The sequence below is a fragment of the Peromyscus leucopus genome, chromosome 19 (genome assembly GCF_004664715.2).
Source record: "Peromyscus leucopus breed LL Stock chromosome 19, UCI_PerLeu_2.1, whole genome shotgun sequence".
Lineage (NCBI taxonomy): Eukaryota > Metazoa > Chordata > Mammalia > Rodentia > Cricetidae > Peromyscus > Peromyscus leucopus.
The window spans coordinates 78,865,653-78,890,423 of NC_051079.1; the positions used below are offsets into that span (position 1 = coordinate 78,865,653).

At 46.8% G+C, this 24,771-nt stretch overlaps 1 protein-coding gene across 2 annotated transcripts; it reads right to left on the bottom strand.

Moving 5' to 3' along the window:
* Window positions 1–6,925: 6,925 nt before the first annotated feature.
* Window positions 6,926–24,723, bottom strand: Clptm1l (CLPTM1 like). 2 transcript variants are annotated; one of them, XM_028873664.2, is made up of 17 exons: window positions 24,308–24,723; window positions 23,685–23,785; window positions 22,059–22,248; window positions 20,408–20,556; window positions 19,327–19,405; window positions 17,235–17,352; window positions 16,784–16,878; window positions 16,118–16,202; window positions 14,218–14,321; window positions 13,225–13,290; window positions 12,668–12,718; window positions 11,902–11,984; window positions 11,136–11,170; window positions 10,307–10,362; window positions 10,176–10,220; window positions 9,487–9,602; window positions 6,926–7,997 (listed from the first exon to the last, which is right to left on the bottom strand). In XM_028873664.2, exons 1-17 carry the CDS (start codon window positions 24,467–24,469, stop codon window positions 7,913–7,915), a joined length of 1,620 nt encoding a protein of 539 aa, XP_028729497.1. In that variant the 5' UTR covers window positions 24,470–24,723; the 3' UTR covers window positions 6,926–7,912. The 2 variants fall into 2 exon arrangements, with proteins under 2 accessions (XP_028729497.1, XP_028729498.1); XM_028873665.2 differs by having other exon boundaries at window positions 20,408–20,553; window positions 24,308–24,699.
* Between the last annotated feature and the right edge of the window lie 48 nt (window positions 24,724–24,771).

A 24,771-nucleotide genomic window follows, 5' to 3' on the forward strand; every position in this document is an offset into this window, starting at 1 on the left:
TATTATTATTATTACTAACCAGAAGAAACAAAAAGAACTACACAGTGAAAAAGGAAAATCCCAAACTCAGACAGGAAGAAGATAGATTTCTCACCAAGGAAGTCCCCCAGACTTGAGGAACTCATGATGATGGGACCACCGAAGGAAGACACATCCAGAGGAAAGCCACGGCCAGCCGGCCACCCTCCTACCCATGTGTCCAGGAAAGCCAGGCTTTCAGGAGTGGAGTGAGGGAAGATGCTGATTTCTGACATTGAGGCACGTCTGAAGTAGGAGCCGTCTCCGAGCTTTTCTTCCTTGTGAAGTTTTTATGGTAGATCCAGTGTTTCAAAGGAAAGGTGGTCAAAGTCACCTGACTGAGCCAAAGGATTTGTCTATTTTGCCTGAACTGTTAGAGAGACTGGCACAAGGCTACCCACAATACACTACTGTTACTTTTAACTATGCAGACCCTGGTGACCTGGCTTCTCTGCTTCACCCACCTGAGCTGGGATGGCAGTGGATTTTTTGGTCATCTTTAAGAACCAGTGTTGGGGGTCCTGGGCTTCTATGTAGGTGTTCTTTTGTTTCTTTGAATTCTATTCTTATTTTGTTATATCCTACTTACCTCAGGGTTCATTTTCTTGTCCTTTTTTAGTTCAAGAGAGACACCTTGGACATTTAATCATTTTCAGTTTCTGCCAGAAGTGTATAGGCAGAGCAAATTTTCCTATTACTGGACTGCTGTATGTTCAGCTTAGCACACAGGTGTTTTAAATTTTTGTATTTGTTTTCAACTCAGGTGAAAATATTTTTCTAAGTCCCTCTTTTTAAAAGCCAGGGTCTTTCTATGTAGCCTAAGATGGCCTTAAATTCATGGGGATCCTCCTGTCCTAGCCTCTCAAGTGGTGGGATAACAGGCATGTGTCACTGTGCTTTCTTTTTTGATCCATGTGTTATTTCAAAGTGTGATATTTAAATTGCCTTATCGCCAGGAATATGATCATTCTTGGTAAACATTCCATGAGTTCTTCAAAAATGTATTCTGCTAACGTTGGGGTAGGGTCTGTGAATGTTAACTAGATGGTGTGGGGAGTGTGTTCTGCATGCCTCCCATATCCTTACAGACCTTCTTGCAGGCTCGTCCTGTCATTGCTGTGAGAATTTGTCATTTGATGGATATAAATTTGACTTTCTCCCTGTAGCTCAATCACTGCTTATTAGTTTGAAGCTCTGAGCCTAGCCATATAAACATGACTACCATGTCCCTATGACAAACTGTTATCTGTGATCTTGTATAATATTTTAGGACCAGCCTTAATATTGTATTTCCCAGGGGCTAGGAGAGAAAACTGTGAACGGCGAGGACTGTTTTCAGGAAATAGAATCTCAGCACACAGAGCTCTTAGTCTACTTGCTTTTATTTCTCTGGGATAAAATCCTAGCTACACAGCTTCAGTTCTGATCTCGTGCCTAGCTGCTTTCTTGCCTGATTTCTCTCTACCTTTATCTACTGTTCCCTCTAAGTTCTATCTTAATTCTCTTGTCTTAATTCTGCCACATCTAGGTCTTCTCATTTCGTTCTTACCCAGCTAGTACTTCCTCATCTTCCGTCTTGTCCACGTTTTCTCTGGTCAAAATCCTCCGTGTCCCTCTCAGTTCTCCATCCTCAAGTTCCCTACCTTCTCTTCATCTCCTCATACCTCTAAGTTCTATCCTCTCTGAAAATAAAACTGCCTTTTTATCCCTTTGACCCTCATCTGTCCAAGTTATCATTTTTCTGCAGGGTGAGGGAAAGTGTGCTCAGTTGCTAGGCAACTGTGTACAGCTAGATGCCTCTGGTGATAGTTCAAGGGAGATCTGGAACTAGAGGTAAGATTTGGGAAAAGAGACAGTTAAGCTTAATTGGCACATCCGCCAAGCCTTCTCAAACAGGTAGTTTGGATGCTTAAGTCTGTTCTTAGAGAGTACAGAGGTATCTCTGATAAGGTACTTTCCTCCATCTAGGGATGGACCTGGCTGGATGCTGCCAGTGATGATAATTACAGGGAGGCTTGAACTGGGGTTCTGGCTGTGCATAGCTGTCAGCACAGAAGGGTTATCTAAATATTCTTAGAAGTGGTTAGGTAAGGAGTTAGAGGTCTATAAAGTTAGTAAGGCTGTAAGAAAAGGAGGGTTCAAGCTAAAGTGTTTGAAGCTATTACTTAAGGTCTACTTGACTTAGGTGGTGTCTCTGTGTGGAACTGATCTTAATTCAGGAGACTTATTATGTGGTGGTCTGGACTGTTATTTCTGTTAGTCCTTGAATGTGGCTAAGGGAGGATATCTGATTCCAGTGCTGAAAGGGGAGAAATGGATGGGCCTGAGAGAAGGAAGTCTTTCCTGAGGTTGTCCTCCAAAACCTTGAATGTATATGTCCAAACAGTGATCTGTCCACACTGTTAGAAATTCTTAGGGAAAAAAAATCAACTGGGAAAGCTATGCAGGCACACATGATTTTCATGACAGAAGACAGCTGATATATAACAAGCCAAATAACACCAAAATCTCCTTAGAATTTGGCTTCCTCTGAAGGAATTCCTTGATCCCTTCAGGCAGTGGCTTTGGCATAACCAGCTGAGTTCTTACAATACATTCCCATGGCCCCTAGCACTATGAGAAGACATACTTTACTCCCTGGTCATATTTTCTCCTAAAACCTATTTTCCCTGATACTAATGGGGCCAGTCTAGCTTTGTTTTGCTGAGTATTAATGTGGTATATTATTTTTTACTTATTTGCATCTTTATATTTAAAATAGGTTTCTTAAAAGCAGTACACAATTGGGTCTTTTTTATTCAGTCTGGCAATCCTTGCCTTTTATTTGGAGATGTGAAAGCCATTTATATTTAATGTAACTATTAGGATGTCTTGGTTTAAGTTTACTATGTTGCTGTTTTCTACTTGATTCATTTGCTCCTCCTTCATTTTTGTTTTAGAACTTTGTCTTTTTTCTTTCTTTGAGACAAGGTCTCATGTAGCCCAAGCAGGCCTTGAACTCACATGTAGATGAGGCTAGCTTTGAATTCCTGATTCTCCTGTTTTCCAAGGCCTGAGAGTATAGGTATGTATGACTTGTGTTGAGTACTTAAGATGATTCATTTTTTTTTCTTTCTTTCTTTCTTTTCTTTCTTTCTTTTCTTTCTTTCTTTCTTTCTTTCTTTCTTCTCTCTCTCTCTCCTTCCTTCCTTTTTTTTTTTTTTTTTTTTTTTTTTTTTTTTTGGTTTTTCAAGACAGGGTTTCTCTATGTAGCTTTGCTCTTTTCCTGGAACTCACTCTGTAGACCGGGTTGGCCTTGAACTCACAGAGATCTGCCTGCCTCTGCCTCCCAAGTACTGGGATCAAAGGTGAGAGCCAACACTGGCGATTCATTTTATTTCTATAATGGCTTAATGGAAATTTGTTTGGTTTAGGGAAATATTTATTTAGGGTTTATAGCATGCAACTTTAAACTATCCAACTATCCCAGTGTGCCTTTGATTTATACTCTATCACAGTTTAGACACATGGACCTGTGTTTCTGTGGTAGTTTGAATGCAATTGGCTCCCATAATCTCACAGGGAGTAGCACTATTAGGTATGGCTTTATTGGAGTGGGTATTGCCTTGTTGGAGAAAGTGTGTTACTGTAGGGGCAGGCTTTGAGGTTTCCTATGCTCAGGATACCACCTAGTGTCTCAGCTGATTTTCTGTTGCCTGTAAGATGTAGGGCTCTCTGCTACTCCTCCAGAACCACATCTGCCTGCATGCCACCATGCTCCCTGCCATAATAATAATGGACTGAACCTCTGAAACTGTAAGCTGCCACCTCAATAAAATGTTTTCCTCTGTAAGAGTTGCCTTGGTCACGGTGTCTCTTCACAGCAACAGAATAAGACAGAAGTTGGTATCAGGGACTAGGGTATTGCTGTGATAGGTCTGACCATGTTTTTGTTTGGAGTAATATGGACTTCAGGAGTTTGGGTTAGGAAAGTAATGGAATGCTTTAAGCACTGCTTAATGAGCCATACTATTAGGAGCATGGAAGGCACTGATGCTGATTGTGATTTGATGAACTGTGGGAATCAAGAGGTTTCAGAGGAGAAGAATGTTAGTATGTGGCCTAGAGACTGGTCTTGAGATATTAAAGTGGCTGCTCTTTGCCCTTGTCTGAAGAGTCTGCCTGAGGCTAAAGTGAAGAGTTGGATTAATTCCACGGGCAGAGGAAATCTCAAATCAGTATAGTATAAACTCTATTTTGTGGTTACTAGTGTTAACTCCAACAAAGATTTAAAATGAAAAGGAGCAAGCTGAGCAAGGAAAAATATTTGATGAGAAAAAAAAGCACCAGAAAGTGGAATGGAGCTAAATTCTGTGTTCAAAGAGATAAGCAGATTGAGAAAGGTACTAAAGGGACCTCAGGGCAAGATCCTACCCAGCTAAGTTTCCAACCTGTGAAAAGGAATTAACGGAAAGTTTAGAGCCAGGTATGGTGGTACACACCTTTAATCCCAGTAATGGGAAGGCAGGGGCAGGCAGATCTCTGGTCTACAGAGCAGGTTTCAGGAAAGCCATGCTTAGTGAAGGACAGAAAGCTGGTAAAGATGTAATTGAAGGGGGGGGGGGCGGAATAACAGCTTTGGGTACTAGAGTTAAGGATAGAAGGGGCTATGGAATTTGCCCCCAATAAAAGCTGCTGAGGCCAGGCATGTGTCAGGGGTGTCCCTGAATGGAGACCTAGAGAGGCCATTGCATGAAGCTGTGAAGGCGAAGCCTGGATTGCTTCAGAGACCCCAACATGTTAGAGATGCCAGAGCCATGAGGTATCTGTCAAGAAGAGCAGCTAACAGGAAGTGGAACCAGTACAAGACTAAGAAGGGTATTGCAGTCAGTCAACAAAGATGAATGGAATTGGAAGAACATTTTGACATCAGACACAGATGCAGAGTTTGGAGAGCTTGATGTAGCTGCTAATTAAAATGATTTAAGCAACATGAAAACACATTTTTTTAAACGTCCCCATGTGATTACTCCAGGCAGATCTGGATTCCTATCAGTGTGTCCCCTTTAGCCTCTCCTGCTGCTGTTTTGCATTAATGAACTGTGTGAAACACTTTTAGGATTTGAACTGTATTTGCAGTGAGCAGCAAATTCTAAGTTAGCAGAATTGTTAAGTCTCAAATTGTTCCCAAGACACCTTTAGCTTTGTTTTCTTTGTGCTTTATATGTCACACACCTTGTCTTAGATTATTTTAAGATTTCCTTCTGTGGCCGAATCTTGGCAATTTGATGGGTACTATGATGACATGTAGTCTTTGTTTTGTTTTTCCCCAGAGTTCTCTGGATTCATACTGTTCTAGTTTTCATCATGTTTGAGATTTTTCTAAACACTATTTGTTCAATACTTCATCTTTTCTCTTCTTAGAAGCTTCCATTTAGCTCTAACTGGGTTTGCTGGAAGTTATGCTCCACTGACTGGGGCTTTGTTTTCAGATGAGGGTCTGTTTCATAGGTTGGCCTGGGAACTCCTGGGCTCAAGCAATCCTCTTGCCTCAGACTCCTGAGTGCTGGGACTATAGGTATGTGCTATGCCCAACAATAATAGCACTACAAATGTACACTATGTGGAAAACAAATTAAACAAGCACCTCAGAGGCCATCCAAATTATCAAGGGCACACAAAGGGAAATCCAAACTAGATCTTACTTCACCATAGGCCCAATTCTATGCAAATGAAAACATATAATCCTTTTAGAAAACTTGCAATATTGAGCTGAGCATTCATCTGTGTTTCTCTTCAGTCCATGAATAAGAGATATGTGGACACGTCCTTATGTCCAAGTGGGAAACTTAGGGTCTGTCTTCGAGGGTCAGTTCAGCTTATTTGGCTGACTCATGCCTATGTGGTACACTGAGACAGTATCACAAGATTTTTATCAAGGGGAGTAGAAGGGCAAGAGAAAAGGATGAGGGTGGGTCAAAGGGGCCATGTGCCATGAAACAAAGTTACAGCTTGGGAAATTGAAAAGGTAGTTTGAATGTAATTAGCCTCCACAAGCTCATAGGGAGGTACAGCTTTGTTGGAGGAAATGTGTCACTGTGGAGGCAGGCTTTGAGGTCTCATATATGCTCAAGCCATGCCCAGTTTCTCGGTTTACTTCCTGTTGCCTGTTGATCAAGATGTAGGACTTCCAGCTCTAGCACCACCATGATAATGGACTAAACCTCTGAAACTGTAAGCTACTCCATTAAATATTTTCCTTTATAAACTGCATGGTGATGGTCTCTTCAAAGCAACAGAAACCCTAAGACACCAAGGCACAGTTCCCTAGAGCCCACCTGCCCAGACCCATCCCTCTTCAGAGTTGACCAACGGAGATCCATCTTACACTTGTTCTGAGCCATGGAATGTAATCTGACTTTATGTGGCAGCCCAGGGCCCTTCCATGGTCGTCTCCCTCAGGAGGTGCCATCACTGAAGCAGCTGTTGGAGCCAGGGCTGTCTTTCATGTTCCTCAGTGAAGGAGAGAATGTACTAATACTGCTGTTTGGTAACCTCTGTTTCCTTAGTGCTTACCAAACTGGGGGTGCAATCACAGCTATAGGTGCCGGCAGTTGCAACCCTCCATGCCTGGGCTACCCATCCTCATATGTTCCAAGCAAAACCTCCTGCTTTTGACTTGTGCTCTGCTTGGTGGGGCTCTCTAAATCAGCTTCAAGCCTTCCTCCTGCCCCAGGACCCAGGTGTAATGAACCTCTGAATGCCATGTGCCCTGCACAGCTGTGTTGGGAGTACCTTTAAAGACCTCTGGGGATCTGTCACCCACTACACACCTAAGACTGCATATCTGCATTAACATTTTAATTGGAAATACTAAAGGTACTTTCTGAAACCAATGTTTGTCTTTTCAATCATGGAGTCAGGTTGATACTGAGACTTGGATTTCAGTTTACTACCCCAGAATCATCTCATCCACAAAGGCACAGATAAGGATGAATGTGTTTCACGTTAGAGTTGCCTTCCAGGTGACCAACTCTCAGAGAAGAGCCTGGCACCCCAGGAGGAAGAATACTGTGGAAGAGGAGAAGAAATTGTTTTCAGCTACCCACAAACCTGTAGACACAGCCAAGCCCCAGGTCACCAGATCATACTTCAACTGTTCCAACATTCCATTTGCCCTTGGAAATACTTCTTTGCAGCCTACTCCCCTCCATGGCATTTCACCTAAAGATGTGACCAACCTGAGCACTGGCAACTGTGACCAGTCACTAAATGACAAAATGAGCTCCTAGGACATCTGTGGCTCCACAGCTGGGAAACACCCTGGGCATTTGTTCCTTTCAATGTGGAAACAAACCTATCTTTTGTATTGATCTCTGAGAGAGGTTTAACTTATAACATCTGCAGTACTTTCTATGTTATTATAGATTAAGAAAAATGTCACAGCCAAAGAAATTTATTTTAAAATAGAAACATACATACATTAAGCTTTAAACAATCAAATTTTAAACAAAAGAGAAAAAGAGCCATTTGATCCCAGAGTCTGTACAGAACGACTTTCCATGTGTGTGAAATCCACATAAGGAGCACTTAAACAAGTAGATGTGGAAATCCATCATTCTCCCTACCCATGCATGCTCAGGTGTCCACTGGCTGCCATGGGACACTCATGCACTGAGAGCTACCCTTGGGTGACTGTCTGCTGGCACCATCACCAAGACCCAAGTTCATGTGGGGTGTATGGTTAAGTGCTGTGGTTCCTTCCAAACACGAGAAGAAAGAGTGCTCAGGGATACTGAGAAATGCTCAGAGGGATTTGGCAACGCAGAAGATGTGGTGTCTAGGAATTCCCCTAAAGCCCCCAGGAATACTCAACTGTGTTGTGCAGTGCTGCTGGGGGCCTGGGCCGAGATGCTCAGTCTGGGTGGGGCTTCCGCTTGGGCTGCTCCTCATAAGACTCTCCAAATTCATTGACCCTGCTCTTATCCACAGGGTAAAGCCTGCAATGGTAGGGATGGATGACTATTAGCAAGACAAGCCCTTACTGTCCTTGAGAGGACATGGCTCCTCTGATAACATCCTCCAATAATCTGAGCCACCTCCAAGTCCCCTTCATAGGTCCGGGGCCTGCCTCCTATCTCTCATGTGCTGCACTCTGCAGTGTTGGGAAATGAGAGCTTGGCTAACCAGAGAAGGAAGACAGGAGCCCTGCAGCAGGGTGGGACCTGGGGAGGCCTTGCTGTGGGTAACTGTAACAAGTTATCCAGGCAGTTACCAAAACCAGTTCTAGACGATTCCCGGCTTTGAGCACTCTGCTCATAGTAGCCATGCTCTTCAATCCCGCAACCTCCCACCCTAGCAACACAGCCCTGCTTCTATGAAGACACCAAAGCAGGAAGGGATGCAGTGTCCACTGTTTGAAGTTCTCCTTGGTGCCCCACAAACAAAAAGACAACCAGACCTTAGCTTTAAACAAACCCACTTCCCATCAAAAGCCCTGGGGCTGGGTCTCTGCACAAAGACTTGGAACCACTTCAAGGGGGGCCCTGCTAGCTTGAGATGGGATTCTCACAGAACAACCCTGAACCAGGTGTGCCAGTATCTGAGTTTCCCATAAGCTCACTTCTATCTTCAGATATGTTAGGGAACCAATTATAGATGTGAAAACCTAAGAACCAGACCTTATTCAGCACATGGGTGTGGTACTGTGTGCCTATGACAAAAGTCCTTCCCAGACACACAAGTGCATTGACAAACAATCCTAGTCCAGGAACTTAGCTTTGGGAAGACAGGCTCATCTTGTATCGGATGGCCACTTTGGAAAGCTTATAGGAAGCACTGTCATCATATGGGGATGGAGGTGTGTGTGTGTGGGAACTGCAACCTCCAATGGTAGTTATTGGGGGATGGGAGGTGAGGTGGCAACACTCTATAAAAAGCCCTTTCCTCAACATGGACCTAGGCTCTGGAGTCAGAGGACATGGGTAGCCTAAGCCTCTATTGGTTTTAAGGCTTATTCCAGGAAATCCCCAAACCTGGACCTACTCTAAACACACCCACAGGCAGTGGCTACATATGCACAACAGAAAGGCCAGATGCCAGTCAGGATGGGCAAAGGAGGACAGGCAAGCATTGTGTTTTACTACACCTCCTAGAGGCTTTCCCTTGTCCGAGCTGGTAGCTTGGATGTGCTGTTTTGGTCTGAGGTCCTGGTGGCTACTAGCTGCTGCTAATGGGTTCAGTCCAGGCCCAGGTGAGAGAGCCACTGACCTCCATCTGTAGGGCATGCAGCCTAAAAGAAGACCAGCACCCCCACCCCTGCCTCACACTGGAGATCCGTGCTTGAGGACAATCTTGCACTGTCATTACAAGACACAGCTGAAACCTATTTTGGGCAACAGAGAAAAGCCACCCCCTGCCAAGTCTGTCTGAAACAACAGGCAGGTGCAGGGCTCTACAGCCAAGGAGGTGCTGCATGTACACACTCACCACCTCTGGTACAGGTAGACCAGGAACACCACGTCATCTCTGAAACAGGCCAGCCGGTGCGACGTGGGCATGGTGATGATGAAGGCAAAGACATCATCAATGAAGGTGTTAAAAGCCTGTAAAGCCAGATGAAGCAGTGAAACCACCACAAAACTGGAGTCCTATACTTTATAACCCAAGTCGTCAGTGAGCTGCTCCTCAGCAGATGGCGGGACCTGTAACTGTGAAATTCACAGCAACAGCGAGAAGACCTAGTGCAGCACCAGAGCAGCACCAGGACAGCGGGGTCCAGGCCCACCATAAGGAGCTGCAGCGTTCTGTGCTGGGAACCAAGAGCAGAGCAGCCCTGGGGCTGGCTCCTCAGAGAACTGGAACTGCAGCCTGTAAGCTCAGTCTTCTACCCTCTGCTGGGAAGACACAGAACTCTGTTCTCAAACACTGAACTACTGAGCAAAATATATTTGTGTTTTGACAATGTTGCCAAAAAGGAATGTGACCTTTCCCTCAAAACTTTCCCTTACTGTGACTACGAGAACCTTCATTGTGTAGTTGGTGGCTTTTCAGAGTTTGAAAAGATGTCTTAGTTTTTTTAGCAAAGTGGACAGGGCCAAAAGTCCTATGTGTCTGTGAGCTCATGTGCACCCCATAAAGGGTCTTCCAGCCATTCTTAGCGTGGACCTGGTGCTTACCTTGTAGGTAAAGGCCTTCCAGGGCAGGTGTGCCACTGACTTCATCTAAAACAAGGAAGATACCACAGGTCAGCCACAGGCAACATAGAGAACACAGGGCCATTGCCTTAGCAGAGACACCTTGGCCTTACCTTGTAATTGACAAAGAGCTGGGGCAACATGAAGAGAAAGCCAAAGGCATAGACACCTGTGAAACAGAAGACATCCATGAAAAAGAACCAAACATCCATTCTGCTGGGGTGATACAGAGACACCCAGCTTCCAAAAGACCTCAGCTGGCCTTGTCACAGCTTCCTGGCTAATAAACCCACCAAGAGTCAAGGACAAATCAGAAAAGCAGCACACTTTTTACTGATTGCTGCTAACTTTTGTTTTCAAGGATCAAGCAAGTGCTGGACACCAGGGTCATCATAAGGGCACTAGGGAAGGTGCCAGGATTTAAGTCTGGGACTCATACCTGGAAACGTGACCATCGAGAGCTACCTGCTTATTGAGAGGCTGCCTGACCTTTATGTTGCTCACTGGTACACCCCAAAGCACGAGAATCCAACGCTTTGACACTTGGCCATGGGACACACACAATATAGAGGCTATGTGCTCTGAACCACACATAAGCAGCAGGGCATTGACGAGCCTCTCAGTGTGTCCACAAAAGGTAGCTTGCCATATTCTAGGTCTGGTGTTCTGAAAAAGTCTATGGAATGAGATGTCAGATGGGATTGGAATGCTACTGTTGCCTATTTTTAGGGAAGGAAACAGACTAGCAGAAGAAGGACCCAAGCTCAGGAACAGGCTTGTTTGATGCTTAAGCCCCACAATGCTGGGCACTGTATGAGTGCTAATGCTAAGGGACTAACTAGCTTTTCATCCTAGAAGCCTGTACCACCAAGTGATGAACAGGAACAGGTAAAGCAGCACCTACTATAACACTATCACCAAGGAGGAGACACACAGACTCACCATTCACAAAGCTGTTGATGAGCCAGGAGTACCAACTGAAACAGAAGTAAAGAAATTGTGATCTGAGGCCAAGGGCACGTTGCTGAATGTTAAAATGAAGAAAAAGCACCCTCCTAAAAAACCACTTTGACACCCAAGCACTCAGCATAGCTGGAATAGTCTCTATGGAAGTAGGCTCCATGTGGGGAGACACCACTCTGAAAGACAGATTTTAGTCCCAGGGAGATATGAACCCATGTACAGCATTCAACCCTGAAATCCTGTCTAGCCAGGGCCATGCTGCCCGCCCATCCTAATGCCTGACCCCAGAAACACATCTCTCCACCAGACACAGGGTCCTGAGTCTTCTTTAAATGATCAAAGCACCATCATGGTGTTAGCATTTTCCTCTTTCAAACTCTGTCCAATCTCTGTATTTAAAGTCAGTGATGGAGTAGGGGAAAGCCTGCACATCCCAGGTTGAAGGCATGCATGCCTATGTCGGATATGTGGTCCCTGCAGCCTTCCTGAGTACCTGGGATGCACAAGGGCATGTCAGTGGTTCCTGTCCCCTCTTCATAACCCAGAGGAGATGAAGACCTAGGACTGACTTTCAGAATAGCAGAAGCATGTCCTGGGCTGCATCTGAGAAGGGTCCCCAGTTCTAGGCAGCCCAAGTGGGAGGGTCCCCAGTTCCATGGAGCCCAAGGTGCATGTGCCCAATGCTCAGAAATCAAGCTAGGTTTTTCAGCTGGGAGGATAAGGGTGTGAACTCTGCATCACCCACCTCTTATACTTGATATTCAGGAGTGAGTAGACAGCGCCCCCAACACAGAGAGGGTAGAGCAGGTAAGACAAGTACTTCATGGCCTGTGAGGGACAGAGGCAGCTTCTAGTTAAATAACTCAACCACCAAACACCTCGGCAGATGCACCATCTAACTTTTGTCAACAAGAGCAAGCAAAAGAGGCAGAACCCCAGTAACATTTCAGGTAATAGCACAACTGTGTGTAATGGCAATGATAATTCTGCCAAGACTTCAAAGTGAGAATCTGCATGCATACCACTGGTAGCAATGACTGTGCTGTATCACCCCTGATGCATCAGACAAGCTGCCTGCATCAGAGTGGCAAATTCAGCCAGAAGAAACCAAGGAAGCGCCCAAGTCACAGACCCTGCAACTGCACCACAGGCCCTGTATTTACTCTGGTTTGTTCTTTGTTATCCTCTCACTAAAATATGAAATGCAAATAGCTGAGCTTAGAATCAAAACACCAAAACCATTCTGTACAGAAACAACCTGTTAACCCAACATGTCCCACTCCTAAGGAGCAATGGGGAGGCTAGGACCTGGATGCTAGAGGGCTTCCTGTGGCCTCTGTATGAATGAACAGAGAAGCCAGCTGTTCTGGCTGAACGTCCACATGTTCACCCTCAGGACTCCTATTCAGGCTGGTTCCATCCCATTCTCAGGACAGGTTCTCTCCCCGACTCTACCATATTGTAGCAAGGGCCCAATCCTCCATGGGATCACGGGCTCGCAAACTGCTTACCTGGGCATCGTACTTCTCAGTCTTCCTCTCAGACTCACTGTGGGTGCCAAACTGTTGTAAGATTAATATAGTGTCAGCTGACTCAGGAGACCATCAGCACAGCAAAGCTAGGACTGTAGCAATAAATGGTGTAGGGACCACTACACCGCCCTCAGTGCCCACGCTGGCTGCACCTAGCCCCAGGCTTAGGCACTGGCCACGTCTGCCTCTGTTTCACCAGCATAAAGGCCCAGACCCTTAGCTTCGACTGAGTTCGCTCAGTCTCCTGATGAATCAGACGAAGAAAGAATTAGTAACTGATCAGAAAGCTGACATGAGCTCTATGAGTGAGGTCTTACAGCCAAGAACTGCAAAGCCAGCCTGTGTGAGGAGTCTCCCCATCCTGTGGGGCACTTTTGCATACATATGCCTGTGTGCTGGGAGCTCTGTACTAGGCAGCAAAGGCAGGATAAAGTGCCCCCAGAAGGTTCAGCTCTAACGTGGACACAGTAAGAAATGACAGCCTGGCGAGTCTGTTCAGGAAAAGCTTTGTCTGGGGCAGTCATCACAGGTCTCACCTGAAACACAGGCCTCAGGCCTCTCCAGGCCACTGTCATTTTCAATGCCTTCTTCACTTTCCAAAGCTGGAGGAAGAAAAGGAAATCTACATTTAATTCTGAGATGCTGGATAAGGAGCTAAACTGTGAAGGACAAAACCTGGCCCCCATCATCCCTCACCCCACTAGTCACTGTTTCTGTTCCCTCTACCTCTCATGGTCATTTGTGGACTGGGAAGCTCTGCACCATACTCTTGGCTGTCCACTAGGTGGATTGTGCAGTCACTGGTAAAACACAAGGAAACCAGTACTCATACCTGCTCCAAACCAAGAAAGTCTTCCTCCGGGGCCCTGAGCCTCATCCTGGACTCAATGGGGATCCATGCCCTCCTCAACATCCTTACTGCAGCCTTGTGCCAGTAGTATTCACTAAGGTCGGGTCGAGCACATTGCCTCTGAGTTGGATTTTCATGCTGTCACTGGGACAGTCATTGAGTTGCAGTGTCAATGAAGCCCATCTCTCAACAAGCATCCATAGCCACAAGGGCCAGTACTCAACAGAACCAACTCTGAGAACTAGACCCCTGGGCCTGCCCCCTGCTTGGTGCCCTCCTTCCAGATTGGGCTCCTGTGGCTCCTTCCCATAAGTACCTAGTAGCAGCACTAGGTCATAACATGTCATGTGCCATTACCTACTCTCCACATGGCTGTCCCATCCCAAATTCCAGTCAAACCAGGAGCTTCTCCAAAGCCACATCATCCGTCTGTTCCATTCAAAGCACCTTATCAAACTTGTTAACACAGGGTCTACTGTAGGTCCAACAGGATCTACTGTCCCAAGATGTACCCTCAGAGACCTCCTTACCCAGCAGCTGCCTCCCTGAACTTGCTTTCAGAGGTGTGCAGGTCCTCAGAGGGCCTCTTGTTTCAGCACTCAGAACAGCTGAGCAAGTGCTGAAGTTCACAGACCTCACAGAAACCCCATCCTGACCCAGCATGGTACCCAGGGCTCACCTCGATGGCAGCCCCAATACCAGCAGGGATCAGCACCAGAAGGCTTGTTTGTTCATCCAGCAAGAAGAGGAAGATGACCACGGTGCTGAAGCAACGCCAGAGCACTGGGGACATGAGCACACAAGGTGGTGAGGCACACTGCAGCCGCCCTTTGCACACACCCACACCCACCTTTGAACCTGTCACCTCCTCCCCTCCAGCTCTCTCCGTTTGCCACCTGATTAAAGAAATCAGGTGGGCTGTGTGTGTGTGTGTGTGTGTGTGTGTGTGTGTGTGTGTGTGTGTGTGTGTGTAGCTTAGCAGTAGAGCCTTTACTTAAGAGTGCACAAGGTTCTGGGTTTCACACCCCGCACCAGGGGAGACAAAAGGATAGTAGATAATGATGCAACTTTTCTTCCTTTTTTTTTTCTTTTGTTTTTTTGAGGCAGGGTTTCTCTGTGTAGCTCTGGCTGTCTTGAAACTCACTCTGTAGATCAGGCTGGTCTTGAACTCAGATCTGTCTGCTTCTGTCTTCCGAGTGCTGGGACTAAAGGTATGCACCATGGGAATAAAGGTGTGCATGACCACCACCCGGCCAATGATGCAACTCATGAAAGCACTTTAAATACCAGAGGCCACAAAAAGGAGATGGCAGAGGGCATGGTCTAAGCAGGTACCAGATCTGGGTGACAGTCACAGACAATGGGTTGGCTGTCCTGGCCGAGTGCTTGCTTGTGCCCTTACTCTACACTCTATTTTGTACCATTTTATAGTTTGTTCCTTTTACAACGCTATGCTTTTGTTCACAGGCTGGACTTTGAAGACACAGTCTGGTCAGGGCCACTGTTGTATGGTATTTTGTGTTCTGACAAATAAAGCTTGCCTGGAGGTCCCAGGAAGGAGCTAGCCACTAGTTAACCATAGAGGCCAGGCAGTGGTGGCACACACCTTTAATGCCAGCACTTGGGAGGAGGAAGCAGGAAGATCAGAGTTGAAGGCCACCCTGGGTTACAGTAGATTAAACCAGTCTAAAAGAGAAACAGAGCCAGGTGGCGGTGGTGGTGCAGGCCTTTAATCCCAACACTAGGGAGGTGGAGATGGGAATATAAGACGGGTGGAGACAGGATCTCAGCTGCCCATTTGGTCTGAGGATTCATAGACAGAAGAAGTTTCTAGTGGCCACTGCTCTGCTTCTCTGATCTTTCAGCTTTCACCCTCGATATCTGACTCCAGGTTTTTATTGTTAAGACTAATTAGGATCACACTTCAGGCCACAGTTAACAGAGTAAGCAAGAGGCCTCTCCTCCGTAAGTGCCTGGTGACAGACACTGAGGGGCTGTCCTGGCAGCCTTGTGTTTTACATCCATTGGGGCTGATCCTGGCAGTCGAATCCAGCTCCCCCTGAAGCAGCCTCCCCATTCTATCCCTTATACCTGCACCTACACTTACCTCAAAGGCCTGTCACCATCACAACAACCACAGCAGTCACTGCTCCTTTTGTTATACAGCAAAACCATCACACTGTATCATGTGCAGTGGAAAAACTATTCTGCAAAGTCAGGTCTCACTGATGAGGACACTGCTCCAAGTACTGGGGAATTTACTATGAAAACTGACCCTAAATCCAGCAGCCAGAGCTCCTGAGGCAAGGGACAATACCTTCAGGCATCCGTTTTGGAGCTAGGAGGGAGATGGTAGACAGGAGGTGTGGTGCTATATTGAAATCTATGAGCAACCAAGCTGCCTTACAGGACTATGCATCCTGCCTCCACTGGCAGGCCAACTCCACATCCTTACAAAGGCCTAGGCCCCATGGCCTAGAGCCTCAATGGGACTCAGATATGCTCACTGGCTGCTGAGATTGCTGAGGCAGGAGTTCAAGGTTTTATAAGGAGCCATTGGGCAGGTGGACTATTCCTACCTGCTTTAGTAGACATTCCAATCATGCTCTTCTTTTTCTTCCAGAAACTGATGTCATTTTTAAATGCCAGGAAATCAAAAAGAAGCTGTAAAGAATAGACAGGACAGCAGCTTACACTCCAGTCACTTACATCACTTTCACTGACCAAGTAATCTCCCTCAGGTTCGGTAAGACATGCTCACTATCTACCAAACCTACCCCCCTACACATTTTCCATAGGTCAGAATTGTGGAACTTGGAGGGAGACATTAACGTATATCTCTGACTCAAATCCCAGGCAGAGTACCTTGGGGTGTGACCAACCAGGTAACTCAACCTAGGTCTCAGTCCCTTACTTAGAGCAGTACAATCTCTCACTGTGTGACCTCCTACATCATCCTTAAAGCTCACTATACCCATGCTTCACTATCCCGCACCCTGCCTGCACCCAGCACACTTGTCAGAGAGCTTGCTAGTGTGTCTGTGCTCTGCACATGACACATGACACACACAGGATTGCTCACTTTCCTAGCTGGAAAGTCTACTAGGGGACAACACAGACAGGCTACAGGCTGTGAAGAACCCATGATCTAGGTCACCTGACCCCAACTGTACACACAAGTGCCCATGGAGCCACCCCAATGTCTGCCCCTAGTCCCTGCCACAAGAACCCAGGGGACAGCTCACGTGAAATGCTGCAACAAAGAAGGTCAATGCTAAGAGATATAAGTTGGTGTCTACAAAAATTCCCTTCACTTCATCTGCATCTTTTTCTGAAAATCCTGCAAGGAAAACACATTATAATTCAAGAAGAGCCATTTTAGTCTTACCCAATGTCACAAATATTCTTCTGAATGTAGAAAACTTACATCTTATCTGGAGCAAAAGTCAACAGAAGTTGTGGCATTTAAAATACTGTGTTCTGAATAAAGCCAATTTTCAGCTAGTTCCTAAGGTTACAATCTAAGAAATAAAAGGAGCTGAACCACTATAAGCCGCTTGACCACAAGGCCAAAATGACCCCGTAAATGACTAGTAGGAAGTACAGCAGTATGGGTCTGTGTCAGCTGTTGGACAGCATGGCTTAGGATCACCAAACACCCCATGCCACCTTAGCTCAGGGCCCAGGGCCACCCACCGAACTGCTGCAGGGAGTACACGGCATCCTGCATATGGATCCAGAAGCGCAGCCGCCCCAGTGAGATCTTGTCGTAGGACACAGTGAGTGGCAGTTCAGTGGTGGAGCGGTTTATCACCTGCCAAGAGATCCAAAGGTGGAAGGGCCATAAAACATGGCCAGGATTCAGCGCAACTTTGGACGGGAGCTTTCCCAGATATTATCTCTGATCTGAGCAGCACAGGTACTCTATTGACTTACCCTCACAAGTCCTGACAACTGGGAGATAGGCTCACAACTAGCATTGGCTAGAAACTGGTCAGCTCACTAGCTGAGCTAAGGAACAGGTCTGAGTGCCTGGCTGAGGTGCCATGGACCTGTGCTAGAAGAGGAGGAGACTGTACAGAAGGGAGCATCCAGGCCTAAGTGCTCTCAGGTGAACCATGAGGAAACAGCACTTGAACCCACACCCCACAGCAGGTGAAGTGTGACCATGATGATGGTGCAGGACATGTACACTAGTGTCACATTCATGAACTGGAACACATCCTCTAACCTTCTACCCCAGTCTCCTGCCGTGAACACTGCTGGTGTCAAAGGCATGATGGTCGTACACAATGGAGCTGGCGACCTGAAATGTGTCAGGGTTAAGTAGTCACCAGGCATAGGACTTGGCAGCTAAGTGCTGGGGCTCTTCACAGCATGGATAAGCCACTGAACACCCCTTAAATGGCCAGACTTGTCCCAGGGATGCCACTGTAAGGTCCCATCAGACAGCTAGCTGGTTGGACTACCCTAGCAGGCTAGGCTGCCCCCTACAGATGACATTCCTCTGAGAAAAGGCTCATAAGAGGCAAAGCAAAAGATACACAAACAAGTATCACAGTGAAGCTCGTTGCCTACATGTTCACTCAAGGTACTATAGTACCTTAAGGTACTGTAGCTTGTAAGAGTTCCAACAAGAAGGACCAGAAAAGAATATACAATCTGCAGATGCTGGCCTATAGCCTTTATCTACACTAGCTTATATACAAACACTAGATACTCAACCACAAAAATAGTCACTGAACACAATTTCCCAATTGCTTGCAAGAAATCAGCACTACTGGGTCTTCCAGTATGTTTACAGACAGTCCCAGGTTTACAAAGTACAGCCTGTACATTTCACAGAACCCAGAATTTCTTCAAACAAGAAAAAACATAGTCAGAAGGAGGTCAGAAGTCAGTCAGACCTCCTTACTAGAGACTGCCCTGCCCCTAACCCACAGGCCATCTAGGTGTAGATGACACCAGATGGAAGTGCAGGACAGTGGGACCCTGTCACCCTGAGCCATAGCCAGCATCAGAGCCGAGGCAGGATCTGAGGGGGTCCTGTGGCAAGCTCCCTGTTCTCCAAGAGATCAAGGCTGGTTGTTAGGGAGCACTCACAAACATGGTGGGAGAGGCACGCAGGTGTCCACCTATAATCTTTGCTCACCTGTGACCCCAGTCAAAGCTCTCCTTTCCTGTCCCAAATTACTTCCACTGTGAAAGAACACTGACACAGTCCCTGGCAGCAACTATTGCAACCAACAGGAAATATTTAGCATGGCACTTATACAGTGACATTAACTATTAACCACTGTTATTCTCCTTAATGTAAATCCAAAGTTCAGCCACATTCTTCTCTCAAAACACCCTTGTTCTCTCTAGAAAAACTGTACCTTTATTGTCACAACAAGGGCACCAGAGTGGCCATTTCTTATCCACAGGGCCTTGGCATTGCCCATGCTATCCTGAGTTGTGGCTCCCTCCCAAGCTGGGTTCAGATATGAATCTCTAATTCCATAGCAGGACTAGTCCTGAGGACAAGAAGCTATGCAAGAAACTATGAAGCATCACAAGTCTCACATATCAGGAGCAGGCATGCAGGCCGTTCTGGTGGAGCTCTGTGGGACTACCACCTAAGATCCTAATGAACGACCCAAAAGTCCATCATCAGAAGGTCCCACAAGCAGCCACCACAAAAGCCAGAGCACAGCCAGGTACTGAGACCTCTATGTGGCCCAGACATGGGCAACACTCCCTACTCTGAGGGAAAGCTTTGTGCCGTGTCTAGGAAAGTGTGGCTCACCATCAGGTCTTTCACCCGGTTGCTCAGCTGGTCGATGAACAGTATGGGGAGGTAGTGTACTGTCTTCCCAAGCTGAATCCTGGGGGGTTGAAGCATAAAAGCTTAAAGTCAGTGTCAGATTTATCCCCTTGGGGCACTAAATATGTGGAGAAACTAGGCCACCCCAGGAGCATCCCACCCAGCATCACTGTTGGTTGCATCCTGGCCACTGGAATCTCACAAGATGGCCTTTCCAAACAGAAGCCTGAGAGGGTAACACAGCATGACAATAGTTATAGCCACCAGCAGGGATTCAACCTCTGGAAAGCTATCCACACACTGCTGCAGGTTGCCTGAGAGGAAGGCTGGAGACAGGGTCAGATCTGGCCCTTTCTGTACCAAATGTTTACAATCTGGAGCATATACACAAATCAGATTTTATAGAAAGATTTAGAGTTGGAGATTTAGCTCAGTAGTAGAGTTCTTACTTAACATGTACAATCTTGATTTAATTCCCCAACACCAGACACAAAAAGATTCAAACCTTACAAAAGGAAGTATGAAACCTCTGACAATATCAGAGAAACTATCTGTTGTGAATAGAAGGGATTCTCAGCCATTTTCAGAAGCAACATGACACTGGGCTTCCTGAACACAACCACAGTCACAATTAAGTAAGGATGGCAAGTAATATTTAGGTCACAGCCTGGAGATGAAATCTTAGACTTAAGTGAGTCTAGCTACAAAGCCAACATTTCACTGCCCAGGCAGCATGGCATGAGAACAGCGAAAAGCAATAGGGTACATAGCAGTTAGTTAACCTCTGCTTTTTGTTTCAGCCTAGGGGACATTCTTCCTGGACTAAAGATGAAGATGCACCAGTTGGGAATTCACTCTTTCTCTCAATCCTGTCAGGCACCTTGATCATCACAACCTCTGGGTGGTAAGCAAGGAGTTGGACAGGGTCTGCAGCAGCTCACAACACAGACAGGGTCCAGAATAAAGGCATGGTATACTCTATTTGGGCTCACCCACTACAGACGGCTGCTCTGCCATCAGTTCTAGGAGGAATTTCCCTCCCAGGGTTCCACTTGAGACTTACATCTTCATGTACCGATGCACATCTGCAGGCAGGGAGGACCCATCAAAGACAAAGTCATCCACCATCACATTCAGGGTCAACCTGGGTCGCCAGTGAGAGACGGGCTCGTCCAGGGCATTAGACGGCTTCTTCTCTGCTTCTATCTGCTGCTATAAAGAACAGAAATGGAAGCTACGCTACCTGGGTCCAGCCTGGAGGTCAGGGCCTTCACCTGAGAACCCACTGGCTCCCTAGACTGGGAAAAGTGGGAAAGGAGGCCAGGTTGAGGGGTTCTAGTGACCTTAGGCTGTCAGTCCCAGACCACATCCTCCTTCCTCCCAACTGGTTCTATGAGATCTTGAGGAGGCAGAGCCGAGGGATCAGGGACTGGGGAACTAACAGAGCAAGCCTGCATGCTTATGAGCTGGGGAGAGACTACCAAGAGACTAAACTAAACCAGATATAAGTGAACAAAGAATGGTCTGAAAAGAGATACATAGGACTGGGTATTAATTCTAGATAAAACTAAACCCAGGGAGAAAACTCTGGGCAAATCAACTTTATCTGAAACCAAGATGACTTGTTCAGGAAGCAGCATCACCCTATTTCCTCCTGAACAGCTGTCACACAGCATCTCATGTCCCAGCCAAAACAGCAACAGCTTGCACTGAATGGTTTCAGATGCTCCATACCTACACATACAGGACACCAGCCTGCTCCCCATACTACCATCTTGAATCCTCCCATCACCTCCCCCCCCCCGCCCCCCTACAAACAGACACAGCAGGGGACAACAAACAGAAAGAGGTTTTTGTTTTTTTTGAGACAAGGTTTCACAGTGTATCCCTGGCTGTCCTGGAAATCACTCTGCAGACCAGGCTGGCCTTGAACTCAAGAGACCCACCTGCCTCTGCCTCCCGAGTGCTGGAATTAAAGGTGTGTGCCACCACTGCCCGGCTAGGAAGAGTATTTTATATTGCTGCTTCCTGCAAACTTGCCATCATTCTTGTTTTGACATTTGTCTTATCTTCTACTTTATATGGACACAGACATTGAATATTTCTTATTTTATGTCTATGCCCATGATTGATTCCCTTGCCCCCAACAGTCTTAGTCTACAGGACAGACTAGTCTGGAACTCATGGCAACCCTCCTACTTCAGCCTCAAGTACTAGAATATCAGGAGTGAGCCATTTTGCTTGGTTGAATAACCACTTTTGTGAGTAACTTTTTCTTTACACATAGTTTCCTACAAGTGAACAAAATGCAAATAGTACCTATATGCTTCCCATAATTTAGAATTATGAGCATAAGAAGAAATGCCTAGTCATGCAGTCCTGCACAGTGTGTGTTCTGTGTGTATATGCACATAAGCGCATATATGATGACTCTCACCAGAAAGTACAGGTGAGCTCTGAAGCATAACTGCCTTACCAGAAAGGCATTCACACTTGCCCAAAGATGCAGCAGTCCTAGAGCCAGAGAGGGAGTCTACTGGAGTGCTATGAATCACTGTCCAACACTAACCTGTTGTAGTTTATCTGCAAATCCATGGGCTATTATTTGAAAGAAAGATAATTAAGTATGACAGCAGTATTCAAATTATAAGACATGCACACAAACTCTGAACAAGAAACACAAGCTTGCTACAGTGATCTGTGAAGACCCCTACCTGTGCAGCAGACTCTCCAGTGAGCAGGTTAATTTCTTCTGGTTTGGGGACCATGTAGGTAGTCAGAGGACTGATCAGGTGTACCTGTTTCCCATCGTGCCAGGGCAGAATGCCAGCATGATGTAGGAAAATATATGCATACAGCGTCCCATTGTTTCTTGTTTTCTTTGGTACAGAAACATTAACTGTCCTAAAACAGAACAGTCATTTTAAACATGTACATGTTGAATTCCAATTTATTATGTAGTCCAGACAGTCCTCAAACTCAGATTCCTCCTGCTCCAGCTTTCCAAGTATCTGGGATTAAAGGTGTGCACCACCATGCTGGCACACATTGTTTACACGCACATGGTAGTTAATGATCTCTTTAGATTTACACAATCTAATTTTAGCTCAGAAATACGAAAAATGAAACCCACCTGCCTATGATTTTTTAGAACACAATCGTGTCCTGAGCACTGTGAAAATGTACAGTACTCCCTGCCTCCATTTCAAGAGCCTCAGAAGGGACTTGCTTTAAAAGCCAAGGTGGGAACTGCTACAAGGAGAAACACACAGGGGATGGACTTCTCTAAAGCTCCTAAGCAGAGATGCCTCTACCAGGGAACCGAAAGGAACACCAAACACACAGGTGCTGACCCCACACAATGCTCTGCTGTCGTGTTTCTGGCAGATGCACACTGAGGTAGAGCTCAGAAAGGGCGTTTCCAGGAGTACTCATGTTTCTACAACTTCCTCCAGGCTCCAAAATGAAAGTTTCACTATCTGTCCTGGACAACTGACATGAGTGTGATGAACAGAAGGCAGTATTTACCGCTATAAAACTAATCCTAACTGAAAAGTAAATGGTGCCAGCACTTTCCACCCCCGTTTTAAGAGGATGGGAGTTGGTAGTCAATAACTGCCCTAAAGTCACAGGCTAATAAGCCTGGACAAGGATGCACTGGTGGGAACTGAAGACTGGTTGACTAGTGAGTCCAAAGCCTGTTGGGCAATATAGAACCTTGATTTGATGAGCAAGTCATTTAAAAATTTTTATTTGAACATTTACAAGTTAGAATCATATGTCAAATGCTAAACCATGTTAATTCTCAAAAGTTATTGTACTATTATTGAGTACTGATGATCTATTCCAATGTAAAACGTCACTTAATAGCCGGGTGGTGGTGACACACACCTTTAATCCCAGCACTCGGGAGGCAGAGGCAGGTGGATCTCTGTGATTTTGAGGCCAGCCTGGACTACAGAGTGAGTTCTAGGAAAGGCACAAAGCTACACAGAGAAACCCTGTCTCAAAAAACAAACAAAAAAAAAAGTCACTTAATTATGACTTTCTGCATAATGCATTCCACTATCCTACTTTCCCCTCTTGTAAGTAACATGTGGACTACTTCTACAGGTAAATCAATGTACTACTCCTTGGGAGACTACATGGTAAACCACACTGCCATCAGACAGCAGTAAATGCTACTTTCAAGTGACAAACTCATCACCTGTGACTTCCAGTTTGAAAGATTACACGTACATCCTAGTTAGGAGTGTTTCTCTAGGACATCCTCACTCTGTACACAATGCTATCAATGACATTGTGGAACCCATCTCTGGCAATCTGTCCTACATCCACACCTTTCAAATTTGGACTCCACATCAAAGTCTTCCACGTTCAAGACCAGGTCCACATTGTTCTCTGCACCAAGGCTGGACCGTGTGGTGGTGTAAACACTTAGCTGGAAAGAGTGAACAAGAATGTAAGGCCAAAAGGTCCTGGCAGAAATCATCACTATAGGGGAGGGCAGGCAACCTGAGGGCTACCTCCCAGGGGGAGAGCTTGGACTTGGTCAAAATGGCCTTTTGTGTGACACTGCTGTGTAGAGCTGACCTGTCACGAATCCCCACTGGAACCAGGAAGTGACATCGGTAATGTAGGGTCAGAGGTCAGCAGCCTGAAGCATATGGCTGGATTATTCCCAGTGACTTCCACTGGGGTGCCATTAGGAAACACATGTGGGGCAATTCGACCTCAGTAATAATCAGGGCAGAACAGGGCACTAAGGGGTAAGCAGAGGGCAGCAGAGAACAGAGAAGCCCAAACGCCAGCTCTCACTGCCACCTCATCAGAACATTGGACAGTGACATTAGTGGTAGCGGGCAACGCCTGGGGCCCGCATCCCGTCCCTGACCAGTGTCAGTAGGGGCACGGGGTAGCACCCGGCCGGGAGGCGCCCTCTTAGGGGCCCCCCGACTCTCACCTGCAGCTTGGGCCGCCGGGCCAGATAGGGCTGGATGCAGTTGGAGTCGCCCGAGCACGGACGCGTGTAGACGATACCGTACATGACCCAGCAGGTGTGCACCACATACACCACAAACACGCCCACCACCAAGCTGGTGAAGGAGCTGCGGCCGCTCCACATGGCGCCGCCGCCGCCGCCGCCGCCTGCGGGCCAGGCGCCGCCGCCGCTCGCGCCCAGCAGCCGCCCGCCGCTCACGGGAGAGCCGCCGCGCGCCGCCGCCGCCGCCGCGGGGAAACCAACGCGCCTCGCGCGGGCCGCCGGCCGCCCCGCATGCTCCCGCCGCCCACACCCGGAGCCGCGGGATCCGCCGGATCCGTCGGCCACCGCGTCCGAGAACCGAGCCGCAGGCGGAAGTGGCCGCGCGCGGCCCGCTGGGAACCGGGCGCTCAGACACGCACGCGCGTCCGCACGCCGGGCGCGTC